This window comes from Nicotiana tomentosiformis, chromosome 5 (genome assembly GCF_000390325.3).
Source record: "Nicotiana tomentosiformis chromosome 5, ASM39032v3, whole genome shotgun sequence".
Classification (NCBI taxonomy): domain Eukaryota; kingdom Viridiplantae; phylum Streptophyta; class Magnoliopsida; order Solanales; family Solanaceae; genus Nicotiana; species Nicotiana tomentosiformis.
In genome coordinates, this window is record NC_090816.1 from 96,904,325 (window position 1) to 96,919,991 (window position 15,667).

Consider the following 15,667-nt stretch of genomic DNA (forward strand, 5'->3'; position numbering starts at 1 on the left):
ATATGACAGGAATACCACCGGAGGTGATGACTCACAAGCTAAATAAAGATCTATCTTATCCACCTATCAAACAGAAGAAAATGAAGCAAGGATCCTTCAAATATCAGGTGATCCAGGATAAGGTACAAAAACTTTTAAAAATTGAGTCCATACAAGAGGTAAAATATCCTAACTGGCTAGCTAATACTGTAGTAGCACCAAAAAAGGATGGGAAATGGCGAGTTTGTATAGATTATACAAATTTAAATAAAGCTTGTCCTAAAGACTCGTTTCCATTACCGCATATAGATCAACTAATTGATTCTACTGCAGGACATGAGTTGTTGAGTTTTTTAGATGCCTATACAGGATATAATCAGATAAAGATGGATCCTTTAGACGAGGAAAAAACTTCCTTTATCAAAGACAGGGGGACTTACTGTTATAAACTCATGCCTTTCCGATTGAAGAATGTTGGAACCACATACCAAATATTGGCAACAAAAATATTCCAAGAACATCTAGGAAAAACTATGGAAGTCTACATTGATGACATGCTGGTCAAGTCAGCACATGCGGGGGATCATATCCAACATTTGTCAGATACTTTTTAGATTCTCCGCAAGTTCAATATGAAGTTAAATCCCAAAAAATGTGCCTTTGGTGTAGCTTCAGGTAAGTTTTTAGGTTTCCTTGTTTCTAACCGAGGTATTGAAGTAAACCCTGCACAGATCGAAGCCATTGAAGAAATACCAGACATACTCACGAGCAAAAAGGAAGTGCAGAGACTGACATGTAGGATAGCAGCTTTGGGGAGGTTTATTTCTAAGTCTTCAGAGAAATGTTTTAAGTTCTTTTCAGTGTTGAAAAAGCAAAAACAATTCGAGTGGACTGATGAATGTCAACAAGCGCTCAAAAATCTAAAAGCATACTTATTAAACCCATAGTTACTGGCTAAACCAAAGGATGGAGAAAGGCTACTTATCTATCTCGCTGTATCAGAAATGGCAGTAAGTACAGTATTAGTACGTGAAGACAAAGGTAAACAATCTCCAATCTATTATGTTAGTAAATCTTTATTGGATGCTGAAACTCGATATCCTCACTTAAAAAAACTTGCTTTAGCACTAATTATGGCATCTAGAAAGTTGAGGCCTTATTTTCAATATCACCCTATCTCTGTAGTGACCGCTTACCCCTTAAGGAATATATTGCATAAGCAAGAACTATCAGGTAGGTTAGCCAAATGGGCTATAGAACTCAGTGAATATGATATCATGTACCAACCTAGAACTGAGATAAAATCACAAGTTTTAGCGGATTTTGTGGCAGACTTCAGCCCGGGGATAGTTCCTGGAGCAGAAAAGGAACTGCAGGTATTCTCCGAATCTAATCCGGGTACTTGGATCCTATTTACTGATGGCTCCTCGAATGTTAAAGGAGAGGGTTTAGGCATTGTTCTAAACCCACCTTCAGGAGAAATCATAATGCAAGCAATAAAGTGCCATCCCATTACTAATAATGAAGCAGAATACGAAGCTGTAATTGCAAGTCTGGAATTGGCACGAGAGCTCGGAATAGAGCAAATCATAATGAAAAGTAACTCGCAGCTTGTAGTTAATCAAATGTAGGGGACTTATAAATCTAGAGAGGCGCGGATGCAGCAATATTTGAAAAAGGCATGAGAATTAATCAGACAATTCCAATCGTAGAAATCGTGCAAATACCCAGGGAGGAAAATGCGGAAGCAGACACGTTAGCTAATCTCGCATTTGTTGCAGCAGTAACGAATGAAGAAAATTCTACCGTAATACATTCGTTTCATTCGGCACTTGATCAAGATAAACAAGAGGTGAATTTCAATAATTTAACTTGGGATTGGAGGAACGAATTCGTTAATTTTCTGCAGCATGGGATTTTACCTGAAGACAAGATAAAGGCTCAATCACTTCGACGAAAAGCTGTGCGTTATTGTTTGGTTCGTGGCAACTTGTATCGAAAGATGTTCGGAGGGCCTCTAGCAAGATGTCTCGGACCTTCTCAAACAGAATATGTGATAAGAGAGGTACATGAAGGATACTGTGGAAATCATGCAGGAGAAAGATCTTTGGTAAGAACTTTAATTAGAGTAGGATATTATTGGCTAAAAATGGAAGAAGATGCGGAAAATTTTGTGGCCAAATGTGACAAATGCCTATGATATGGAAACAACATGCATCACCCAGCGGAGCTATTACATCCGGTTATTTTACCATGGCCTTTTATGAAATGGGGGATGGATATCGTGGGTCCACTACCACAAGCCAAAAGAAAGGTACGGTTTTTATTAGTAGTAACAAATTATTTACCAAATGGGTAGAAGTAGGTGCCTTCAAACAGGTGAGAGAAAAAGAAGTCAGAGACTTTATTTGGCGAAACATCATATGTCGGTTCGGAGTTCCAAAAAAAATCGTATGTGATAATGGCCCGCAATTCATAGGTGCGAAAATCACAGAATTCTTTTAGAGTTGGCAGATTAAAAGAATAACTTCAACATCTTACCATCTTGTGGCTAATGGACAAGTCGAATCGACAAACAAAGTTATTATTAATAACTTGAAGAAAAGATTAGAGGAGTCAAAAGGTAAGTGGCCAGAAGTGTTACCATGAGTCTTATGGGCTTATCGAACGACAGCAAAAACAAGTACGGGGGAGACTCCATTGTCACTTGTGTATGGTACTGAAGCTTTAATCCCAGTTGAAATAGGTGAATCAAGTACAAGATATACCCAAGCAACTGAAGAATCAAATGAGGAAGATATGCGAATAAATCTAGATTTGCTTGAAGAAATGAGAGAAGCGGCTCTAATAAGGATGGCAGCGCAAAAATAAATTATTGGGCGATACTACAATCGGAAAGCTCATCTTAGATACTTCAAGATTGGGGACTTCGTCTTCAAAAAGGTTTTTCAATCGACAAAAGCGGCCAATGCAGGAAAGTTGAGATCAAATTGGGAAGGACCCTACAGGATTCGAGGCATTGCTGGAAAGGGTGCGTATGAGTTAGAAACAATGGAAGGCAAAGTACTCCCATCAAATTAGAATGTTGTTCATTTAAAAAAGTATTACTTCTAAGCAAAGGAAGATCCCCCGGTCAGGCATCATTCGTGTATGGTTTAGTTTTTTTTTTAATTATACTAACCATTTTAGATGATAGGCACAAAGCTAGCCCACACCAAATGATGATATTAGACCTGAAAGACACGCGTGATACAAAATTATTCCCGGTCTGGGTTACAACCTTTCTGATAAAAATAAAAAGGGTTAAGCAGTCATCATCTAAAAATATACCTCCGAGTCCCGTATGTATTTTCCTTTTTAGGAAATGAACCAAATGGAAGGAATAATCAAGTGCTCGAGATTTCATACTTCAAAGCTCTAACACTTGGGAGACTATAGATATGAAGGAAAAGAAGACTGAAAGTCAAAGAAGACTAAAGAAGACTAAAAGTCAGAATTGAAGCGTGGATCAACCCAAAAATCAAAAGTCAAGAGCCAATCAAGAGCCAAAAAACAAGCCTGATTCAAAAACTTTTGTAATAAGTTTTGATAAAGTGTAAACTCGCTGACATAAATTACAAGATCCTGCGAGTACTTAGGTTAAGGGCAATGATTAGTCATGGGTAGCAAGATATACCCTAGAATTTTTTGAAATATGTTATAAGAAAGACAATTATGAAAGAGTTGTAGATGTCACACAAAAAGTTAATTGAATACTTGTAAAGTGTTATGTAATTTGAAAGTTCAAAACATGAAACTTTCTCAAACTATTTATGAAATTTCTTCAAAATATATATTTTCCTACTTCTCTTATATACTTACACCAATATGAAGTTGAGACGTCTTCTTCATTAATATCGATTATAAAAGGGCCCTCTTTTATAAAATTCGTGTCTATGCCAAAATCACGAAATATTAAAGCATTTTAAATGCAAGTCAAAGAGTTTAAACAAAAACTCAAATTAAACGAAAGATCATATATTAAACTTGGCTAAAGCTAAGTATATACTTAGTTAAAACCAAAATGTTTGTTTGACTAACAAACCCCAAAACAAACCAGGGGTAAAAACTAACCATCCATTCCAAAAAAAGTAAAAAAAAAACTTCCCATCAAAAGTTTAAAAACAAACTAAGTTCTGAAAGAACACTAAGGGGCATAATCCAATGCGGCATTATTAGCAGCGGGAAATGCAGAATCCAATATGGCATCATCAGTAGCGGGAGAAGATTCAACTTGAGCAGAAGAAGCTTGAACACCAACTTCACCAGGAGTAAGCTCATCACCTTCGGGAACGCCGATCTCAGGTGAGGAAAAGCTCTGACTTTGCTGAGTTTTTTCAATTGTTTCCTTAGCCTTGGCGATCTCAGCATTCTAGTCAAAGCCTTCCTGGCTAGCCTCCATCAAAGTCTCTAGGCGGGTATTCAAAAAAGCCCAACTTACATCAAGTGTGGATTTATCTTCAAGGGCTTCGTAATCTTTCTCCCACTGGTCAATTTCAGCCTTCAACTCTTCTTTCTCAATCAAAGAAGCATCATAAGAAGCCTTCAAAGGGGTGAAGGAACTCTCCAAGAACTAGATCTTATCAGAGGAGGCACGGAGGTCCTCTTGAAACTGAGTGAGTGTTTGAACTAGCTCCCCGGCATAAGTCTCTTTCTGATTAAGGAGTTCTTTCAAACCCCTTATCTCCTCGGTAGCTTTAGAAAGTTGCTCTGAAAATGAAGACTCGAGGATATCTTTGTCTTTGCCAACTTGACATGAAGAACTTTTTCAACTGCCAATGCCGCCGCCATCATCCTTGCTTGATGTTCCAAAGCACACTTCTCTTCAGCTAAAACTTATTTCTCTAATTGAAGACCCTCGTATTGTTCCTTTCAGTTATCCGATTCAATACGATAATCATTGACTAGATACTCAGTATGAACAATTCTCTTCATAAGCTCTGTGCTTATCAAGTTGATATACAAAAGGAAAGAAAGAAGTGTTTGTCAAACAAAAGTAAATAATCACGAGGGAAAGAAAGGAAAAAAGTTAAGACTTGAACCTTCAAAGATGAATGAACATTGTCATTCATCCATGTCAAGGAACTTTGGCTTTCCAACTTTGACTTCTCAACTGGGCCAAGTAGAGGTTTCAACCATACGTCGGCTTGACCAGATATTTTCAACAGATTACCACCTTCAGGGACTTCTATGGTAACCTTTTTCGTCACTTTATTGCTACCAGAAGTACCAACTTCAACATCAGAAGTAATAGCAACAGGGACAGTTGAGGAAGTGAAAGCAACCACAGGAGGAGCAGTAGCAGTAGCAACAACAACAGGAAAGGTAGATTGAGAACGAATGGGGACTGACGCTGGAAGAGAAGCAAGGGATAATTCTTCAGAAACGGGACCAAAATCTTCACTACCAAAACCACGGGAAAATAACTGATCAGTGGAGTCACGAGGGGGAGCATCCATCTCTTCATCAGAACTCACTAAAATAGCACTTTCAGGCTCATTCAAAGGAACTGAACTTGGAGGAGGGGTGGCTTTATCATCTGAAATAACGCGCCTCCTAGCCCGAGGCTTGCGCACTAAGGAACCCTCTTCTTGTTCCTCTTCACCTTCAGAGCTACGGGCTCCGTCTACTTTTCTCTTTGAAGAAGAGCTCAGAATCCTTTCTTGAGCAAGACTCACCATAAGTCTTGCAGATGAAACAGAAGCGGGACTAACACCACGAATGGAAAATCCTAACAAAAGAAAAGAGTCACTGTGAAAAACTCTTAAGTTAGCAAAACGGAAAATAAAGAAGACTAAGAGGGACAGAGTATCCTGTGTTTTAACTTTCCACCCAAATCTCTAAGAGAGATACTTCCAAGATCTTCTCTCCATAGGGGAAACAGATAGCAACTTTCCTACCCAAGCACGAAAGTTGGGAATTTCCTCAAAAACGTCCATAGTTGCTAAAAAAGTAGGGATGAAAATACCCGAGAATCAATTTTGACAAAGGAAAAAGGTAAGATTCAAATACTTACGTGCAAAATTCTACTTTTCTGGAAAAGACATATTTTGTTCACCCACCAAAGCACTAGTGGAAGCAGCAACGAAGCGAGCATACCAACCTCGATCTCTATCATCCTCAGGGCTAACTAATACTCTCTTGCTTTTGGCAACAAAGGAAAAAACTCCTTCACGAAATAGTTTAGGGGAGTAAAGATGGAGTAGATGACGAAAAGTAAAGGGCATAGAAGCCAAGTTTGACAAATAATGGAGGCATGCAACAGCTCTCCAAACAATGGGACCAATCTGTCCTAAACACACATTGAAGTAACGACAAAACTCAATGATTACCGGGTCAATATGAGGTTTAAAGCCTAGGGTAAAAGGATATGTATAAACGAAGAAATAGCCAGTTTGGTATGAAATTGTTCTTTGGTTGGTACCAGGAACTAAAATTGGGAAATCAGGTTTCCATTTACATTCTCTTCGAACTAGAACGAGAAGACCATCGGTAATCAAAGTTGGGTAACGATCAATACGATCAAGGGAAGAAGCCATGAAAGAAACTTGACTCTTCATGGATTCACTATGAGTCACAAAGCATAGTTCTTGAGGAATAATTTCATCAACAGTGGGTTCACGTAGAGCCTAAGTTGTATCTTTATCTTTAGAAAAAGATCTTAGGGTTGTAGAAGCTCTGGGTCTGGAAGAAGATGTATTGGCAGCATTACTTTGAGAGGAGGAACCACGGTTAGAAATAGAACCGAGGCTACGCAATCTACCATCTCTTCTACTTCTAATAGGTACTTTGGAAGAAGCAAACTCGTCAACAATGATAACTTTGCGAGGATCAGGGAAAGACATGATTAATCAAAGAAACGCAAGGAAAAGATGCAGAAAAAAAAAAGTAAGACAAGAAGACGAAGAAGGAAAGGTTTTAGAAAATCGGAAAAAAGGGTGAAGTATTTATAAGAAGACACGATTATTGAGGTCATTATGAAGCGTCATAATGGAACCGTCACTTCGTGAATGATACGGTTGCAGAAAAACCCTAAAAGACGCTGAAGAACTGAAGGACCAGTTGATAAAAGCTACGTGGCATTATCATTAAATGAAAGTGATGAACGTCACATCGGTTTAGAAAAGGGTATGATTATATTCGAAAACGATGGCAGAGAATTCCCGCCATAAAAAACTTTTCACTTCCTCAAATATTCAGTAGAGAATATTCAAGAAAGTGGGGGAACTATCTGTATTGGTGGTAAAAAAGAACTACACGTGGAATATTAGACCGATGACATGACATAACGCGTGGAACAATAATAAAGCGACACGTGACAATCTTATTTGATAGGAAAAGAGAAGGCACAAGGAGAAATACCCACGAGACGGCACCGGGCCTAACGCCTGGCAGAAAATGAAAAAATAGTTGAAAGAAGGAAAGATACATGGACCGGAAAGAAATAAGGAAGGAGAATCGTAACAGATGTAAAGCATTTATAGCAATAAATGCATCGGTTATGAGAATTCAAAATAATGGGCAATCAATATCATTAATGCCCATAATTAGCCCAAATTATGGGGAAAACTGTTATTATTGTGTATTCCTATATAAGGGCTTATAATTCTATTTGTAAGGACATCTGACGTAATATTGAAATATATACTTTACTTTTCTGCTTTTTCGAAATTCTCTACCTTGACTTGACAATCAATTATTTTCGTAGTTGTTCTTGCTATTTTTTTTTGATATTATTGAGAAAGTGAAGCAAAACTTGGTTATCAAAAATTCGTTTTCTTTTGAAATTAGATTTTGATCGAAAGATATATTTTTGGTTAAACACTAGTCTTGATTTAGCACGCATTTTCATCATGCAACATAGAGAAATCCTAGACATTGTACAATTAATGTACCTAATTATGACCACCATTTGACCAATTGCTTTCTAGTATCGCATAAAATAAGTGTACTACACTTCGTTTAATAAGTGTGGTTTCTGAAGAAGGAAAGATCAAAGAAGAAAGAGAAATTAATTGGTTACTTCTCTTAAGCGGAATATGATGATGAAATAATGTTTGGTTGCGGTGAAAAGAGGAAAGATGGATGAAGCGGAACTCAAACTGGAAAACTACATGTGTGTACGACGGAAAAATACTTTGTGGAAAATAAGTTATACACTTTTTCTTAGTACAAATTTCAATAGTTTTTAACGTCTAATCTAACATATTTAAATTGGTGCGAAGGGAGTAACTATTACTCTTTCCTTTTCAACTTATGCAATACACTTTTTTTTATTAGTCCATTAAAAAATATATATATGTGGATGTATTTGAAAAGAATTTAACAGAGTAAAACTTTCTATTTTATACATTTTACCCTTAATGAAAAACTCTTAATTATAAATAAATAAATATTATAAAATATTTAAGATCTTAAGTTTCAAATGCTTTATAGTAATACAAATATGATGATATATTTAAGATCCCAAGTTTCAAAAGTATTTCTTTTTTTCTTCTTAAACTTCATTGCGAGTCAAATTACGTCGCATAAGTTGTAACACATGAACTATTAGTTGCTAGGAAAAACAATACCCTATGCTACAAAATATAAGAGGGAATATTTTTAATGTTTACTAGTAGTTGTACCCGCGCAATACGCGGAATATTAATTAAATTAAATTGTGATAGGGCTTGTTTGAACATATTAGATCGTATTGCTTTAATAAATTTCAATTGCAAACTTATTTGTCAATATGATATATCCAATAATAAAAGCTCTATTAAATTAAAGGGAATTATATAGTCATTGAATAACTTTTTTATTTTATATTTTTTTATATTCTATTATCCAATGTTTAGTATTTTTACATTGTTAATAGAATTTTTTATTAGCATATTACTTTGTTTAATATTTTTGTCTACTCGCTTTCTTTTTGCAATATAAGAGAAGATATATATTTTATTAATCTTGAAATATTTTTTGTTTTAAATTTTATTCTGTTGTTGTCAATAATATTATCTAAATTTTAATGAATAAAATCTATTAAATTAAAGGGACTTATATAGTCATCGAATAACTTTTTTGTTATGTATTATTTTTATTATATTATCCAATATTTAATATAATTTCATTGCTAATAGAAATTTTTATTAGCATATTAATTTATTTAATATTTTTGTCTACTAATTATTTTTTGTAATATAATAGAAGATATATATCTTAGTATCTTGAAATATTTTATTTCAAATTTTATTCTAATGTTCTCAATAATATTGTCTGAATTTTATTGAATAAAATCTCTATTAAATTAAAGAGACTTGTATAGTCATTATAATGTTTTTGTTCTATATTTGTTTTATACTTATCAAATATTTAGTATTTTTACATTGTTAATAGAAATTTTTATTAGCAAATTACTTTATTTGATATTTTTGTCTACTACTTTCTTTTCGTAATATAATAGAAAAACTATATTTTATTACTCTTTAAATATTTTTTATTTTAAACTTTATCCTATTGTTCTCAATAATAATTTCTGAATTTTAATGAATAAAATTTCTATTAAATTAAAGAGACTTGTATAGTCATTGACTAACTTTTTTGTTATGTATTTTTCTTTATTATATTATCTGATATTTAGTATTATTGCATTGTTAATAGAAACTTTTATTAGCATATTACTTTGTTTGATATTTTGTCTACTACTTTATTTTTTATAATATAATAGAAGATATATATTTTATTACTGATCTTGAAATATTTTTATTTTAAATTTTATCCTACTGTTCTCAATAATATTATCTGAATTTTAATGAATAAAATCTATATCTCTATTAAATTAATGAGACTTATATAGGCATCAAATAACTTTTTTGCTCTGTATTGTTCTTTATATTATCCAATATTTAGTATTTTTGCATTGTTAATAGAAACTTTTATTAGCATATTACTTTATTCACATTTTTGTATGCTACTTTATTTTTATAATATAATAAAAGATATATATATATATATATATATATTCTATTATTCTCAATAATACTTTTTGAATAAATGAACTTTATATTTTTAAAAAGAAAAACAAAAATTATTTTAAAAAATAAAGAAATTTGGAATTGGCAGTATTTATTTTTTGTAATTTTAGTATTTTATTTTTTATTTTAAAATAATTTAAAAACTCCAACTTGAAACTACTCTCCAATTTGATGGACATTTTTTTTTTTTTTTAATTATAAAATATTTTTATTTATTTATTTATAGACATTTAAATTCAAAAACAATAACCAATAACTAATTATTAACTACTTATGCCATGTAATTTTTTTTTCTAGGCTACCACTTAGTTTAAGGAGAGGACTTTTCCCCCTCCTTTTAATAATATATAAATATAGAGCTTGTATAATCCTTTCTATTTCTTGGCTTGCTAAGTGTGTGCATCCTTTTCCTCGTGTACAAAGAGAACCACAAAGTCATATAGCTGTATAGTATATAATAAGCGGTTGTGTTGCTATAATTATTCCTTGAACCACCTTCTTCTCGAATTTACTTTAGGTTTTGGGCCACCTACCTTTGAATTTGAAGTGACTGCGGCTTTATTGTGTATTGACTACAAATGTGGCTCATCAAAATTAAAACATCAAAAAGGAAATACTAATTGCTGAGAAGTGCTAAAACAATATTAGTACTACTACTATATATCAGATACAAATACATTTAGTACTCGATTATGAGCCCATAGTCCTCTAGAGTAATACAGTACACTCACAATAATACCACTCGAAGTACTCTTTACTGCATTTATCAAGAATATATTTCTTTATTTATTATGACTTGGTTGACCGAAGGCAAATCCTTTCCTGTGTTTCACTGGACACCTACCTTCAATTTGTTTTTTCCTTCTGCTCATTTATGCAGTTAATTAACTAATTAAATTAAACTATTTAGATAACAATGAAAACTTCGTAGCGCGCTTTTCTTGCCACATTTATTAAAAGGAAAGAGAAGAGTGTAAAGTAATTTCTCCTAAATATACATGTAATTTTCAGTAGAAATCGGACTACCTATGCATTTTTTCTTGTTTAAAGAACAAAAGCTGGAAAAACGGCAAGAGGGGAATTAACGCATATAGTACACTCTTATAATATTGATATCCTAGAAAAATTGTTTCTCCACCGGCTTTATGCAGGAAATCTTACTAAGCGCTTCAATTACAAAACGAAACGATTCATATTGGAAAGAGTTTAAGAACTATATATATTTTGAATTATTGATTTAAAAAAATATTGTACACAAACTCATATCCTATTTGTAAATATTTATTTGATCCGGATCTATATATTAACCATGTGTACTTGTGTAGGTAGTAAAAAATAACCTCTAGCTTGAAATTTTCATAGATTCAAGCTATGCGTCGAAAATTGGAATATCATTAGTGAAAGCTGGCGAATTAAAAAGTAAAAGCAAGATGAGAAAATAGTATTTAGTCGACCAGCAACACAAGTTATTTTGCCGAAGGCCATTAGTTTATATTTCTATTCATATCTGAGTAAGTTCATAGCTGTATTATCTTAGACTTTTAAAAAATAAAAATTTTAGCCACTACCTGTAATTTATTTTCAATTCGAGGAAAGATGAAATTATAATTCTTAGAATAATGAGTACATAGTATGATTTTGTTTTTGGAGAGTACTGTCGGATCGATAGCCCTTGATCCCATGTCTTACCTATAAAAAAAGGTAGAAATTTATTAGCACATATGACTTGCTTGCATACCTTTTCGGAAATATGAAAAGGGGGTTCAGATATAGGATGACATTAAAGAAAGCGTTTTTAGCACGAACCTAAACAATCGTGTACTTGGGAGCCCCGAGACTTTCTTATAGGTACAGACTTTCCGTACTGTCAAGGACAAAATACACTTTACAAAGGATCTACTTAACTAGCAAATGAGCATTTCATACTTTCCTGCTATACTTCCCAGTCCAACAGAGGTCTTTCCGGTTCATATCATTCATTCAGATTTGAGACGTAAGTAAATTCCAAGCATGTTGAGGTGAAAAGTCAAGTGACGGTGAAGTTAAAATTGCTATGTGATATTACAACAATAAATAGCTACTCATTGCAACTTTGCTATGATAACTTAGAAAATAAAGATATAATCTGCTACAATAATTTTTATCTGGTATTACTATAGGTACGGGAAGAAACTCTTCTTAGTAGGGTGTTCAAAACCGAACCGAAATCGAAACTTAATAGCTTATTGGTATCGGGTTAACGGTTTAACGGATGGGAAACAGATTGAAATTTTTTTATTAACGGCTTATCGGTTTGGGGGCGGATTATTCGATTTTCTTAACGGATAATCCGTTAACCATTTAAGAATATATATATATATATATATATATATATATATATATATATAATTTATTTTTATCCATATATATATATTAAATATCAAAAACCCTTCCAGTTCTCCGAGCTATTAGCTTAGCTTATTCTCCCACCCTACAACAAGATTGTTTAAGCTGTTGTCTATGGTTCACCTCTACTTTTGTTATTTTAAACTAATGCATGTGGTCTATGTTTAATAGAAGAACAACAGTGTTGTGCCACAACTTTTATCCCACAATATAGATGATAGTACTGTCTTGAATTATGTTCCGGGGAAAGAGCACATCTGCGTTTCCTGTAAATTGTTTACTACTTATAATCCATCCCTATTTCTATACATAACTGCCTTTTGCTTGGTGTTGTTTGTATGGTTAATGATATAGCGTGAAATGCTTGGTTGAGAGTTTAAGTTAGAAATTTGAAGTTGTTGTTTGAACTTTGAAGCTGCAGAAATTCAAGCACTGTTAGGCATTAGCTGCAGGCCAAACATTTATGTGTAGTTTGCTCACTTATGGATTAATCATTTAGAAATATGTATTCTGGACTCATGTAATGTAGTCTGCTTTGGGATTTAATGGTAGGCATTAACAGTCATGTATGTCTGGACTCATATGTAGTCTGCTTTGGGATGTAATGTAGCCTACAATGTGTTCTGCTTTTTTCGCTCTACAACACACGACACACTACATCATTCTTATGTAGGCGTTAACAGACATGTATGTCTGGACTCAATGTGTAATTTCCTATTCTGAATTTGTATGCTAGGCGGTCAGCACACAATTAATGCACGCAATATAGATTGAATTATGCCGATAAGCCGCTCGATAAGAGCTAAACCGATACCAATCCGCCCGATATCTTATCGGGTGGCTAGCGAATTAATACATTTAAAGCCGATAACCGTTAAGCCAAACTATTAAGAGTAATTAACCGCCCAATCCGCCCGATAAGCAACCCTACTTCGTAGGAGGTGTGCTTCTTGTATTTATATTTTAGTTTACTGTTGGAATAGGAAATGTTTAGAGATAAATAACTGTGTTGATGCAGCTACGCTTTGTAAATATTAGCTTTGGTGATTAATAAAATGTTACTTTATAAAAAACTTTGATAGACTAAAATTTTGTTTTACTTTGGATTTATATAACGTAAATTTTTCTCCAAACTACTTGTTTTCATGAGTAGTTCAATCACGCAATACAAGTACAATTAAATTAGTCATCAAAATGTTTGATAGGATGAATACGGTCTCTATCTTGACCAAAAGTCTCATATAGAACTCGAGGAATAAAGAAGATTACACGGTGCAAAAGTGAATAATTAAACCAGTAAATTCAAGATACCACATAGTTAAAAAAAATGTATAATTAAACTTGAGCGGCGGAGAAGAAAGAACAATCTTAAACCAACATCAGTCGAGAAAAGTAATGGTCCAAAAGAAACAAAACCATAAATAATCCCTCAAACTCCTCGTTGCCATGCACACTTAACAAATCACAAAAAATCATTGATCATTCTCTTTCTCCTCATCCCACCACCACCCTCCCTCTCTTGATGCCAATTCTTACTACAAGCTGGTCGTCTCCGCCACGGACGACGGCGGCAACGTAGAATAATCAAAATCATGGAATCCAACATCCAAACACCGCCACCTTCCTCCACCATCACCGCTGATCACTCCTCCTCCCTCTTCCCCCACCCTCTTTCCCCTCACCCCCACCCCCCTTCAGCTTCAAACAACACCAACCACATTCTCGAAATTACCCTCATCTCTGCCCAAGACCTGTCCCCCGTCTGCAAATCCCTCCGCACCTACGCCCTCACTTGGGTCAACCCGAACCGCAAACGTACCACTCGGGTCGACAATCAAGGACACAGCAATCCCACCTGGAATGACAAGTTCTCTTTCCGTGTAGACGATGAGTTTCTCAACTCCGAGTCATCCGCCGTACACGTGGAAATTTATACTGTTTCTTGGTTTCGTGATATTCTTGTAGGCACTGTTAAAGTTCTTCTCAATAATCTCATTAACCCTTATGATAGAAGCAAGAAATTTGTCGCTCTTCAAATCCGTCGGCCTTCGGGTAACCCGCAAGGAATACTCAATTTGGGTGTTGCGCTAATTGACAAGTCCAAACGGAGCATGCCGCTTTTTGACGAAATTACTCCTTTGTCCTTGGATCATAGGGATATTTTAGACAGGAAAATTAATGATATTAATGCTCAAGATCAAATGATCAACGAGAACTTTCCAGAAGATGAAGAGAAATTGCAAATTAACAATAAAATCCAGCTGTGGCAATCGCAAAGTTTAGGCTATTCTGACGTTAACAACGGAGAATTTCCTAACCAGGCGGGCTCAATTTGTAATGGGTCAATGGCGAACGGGTCGGTAGTAAACGGGTCGGAGCTGTGCTCGGACATTGGGCCGTCGGCTTCCATTGTGGCGGCGGAGATAGCAAAGAAACTGCAACCTTTGCCGCCACCGCGGGTGCCGTCCAAAGAATTGAGTAAAGAATATTCCGGGGAAGGGGATGACGGAGAGAGCTCAATATTGGAGGAGTTGACGGCGGAGGAAGCTTACGCTAAAGGGTTGGCGCTAAGTACGGAGGCAAGGAAGAAGGAGGCGGCGGCACCGGAAAAATGTCAAAGGGGAAGCGGCGGACACCCACGGCGGAACACCAACGGTGGACTGTATTCTTGCTTTGGAAATGCATATTGTTTCGAGTTCACCATTGTTTGTGGGGCAAATAACAACAACAATCAGGGGAATCGTAGAGTTAATAGCAGTAATAATACTGGCAAAGGCAGAAAGAAGTGGTCTACTGATACAAATTCAGCTTAATGTTGTTGTATGTACCCTTTTTGTATAGAAGAGTTTGTATTTAACAACTTACCCACACAGAGTATTCCTACTGATTTAATGAATGCATTTGTATTTTATATATACATTTGTCTCTAAATAACAAGAAGATGAAGAGAAATTGCAAATAAACAATATATACGTTTGTCACCTAGTTAAACACATGATGTGGATAAGAATGTATGTGTTTAACCCAAAAATAATTTTTACATTCAAAGCTAATATTAAGAAAAATCGGATTAGTGATAACCAAAATTACTTCACTTTCTTGATAATATAGAAATAAAGTAAATAATTGAAATAATAAGTAAAGGAAAAAAAAACTTATTTGTTAGATTGCTAATCTCCCCAAAAATTGAAGATTGGAACCTTGAATCAAATAAAATAAAAGATTGATTGCATATCTTAATAAAATAA

General features: G+C 34.6%; 2 protein-coding genes across 2 annotated transcripts; both read left to right on the forward strand.

The window, feature by feature from the left end:
• The first annotated feature begins 983 nt into the window (after positions 1-983).
• LOC138892840 (uncharacterized) lies at positions 984-2,179 on the forward strand. The gene is made up of 2 exons (XM_070176587.1): positions 984-1,520; positions 1,628-2,179. The coding sequence occupies exons 1-2, from the start codon at positions 984-986 to the stop codon at positions 2,177-2,179; spliced, it is 1,089 nt and encodes a 362-aa protein (XP_070032688.1).
• Positions 2,180-14,011: 11,832 nt separating this feature from the next.
• LOC104115988 (uncharacterized) lies at positions 14,012-15,232 on the forward strand. The gene has a single exon (XM_009626740.3). It carries the CDS (start codon positions 14,012-14,014, stop codon positions 15,230-15,232), a length of 1,221 nt encoding a protein of 406 aa, XP_009625035.1.
• Positions 15,233-15,667: the final 435 nt, after the last annotated feature.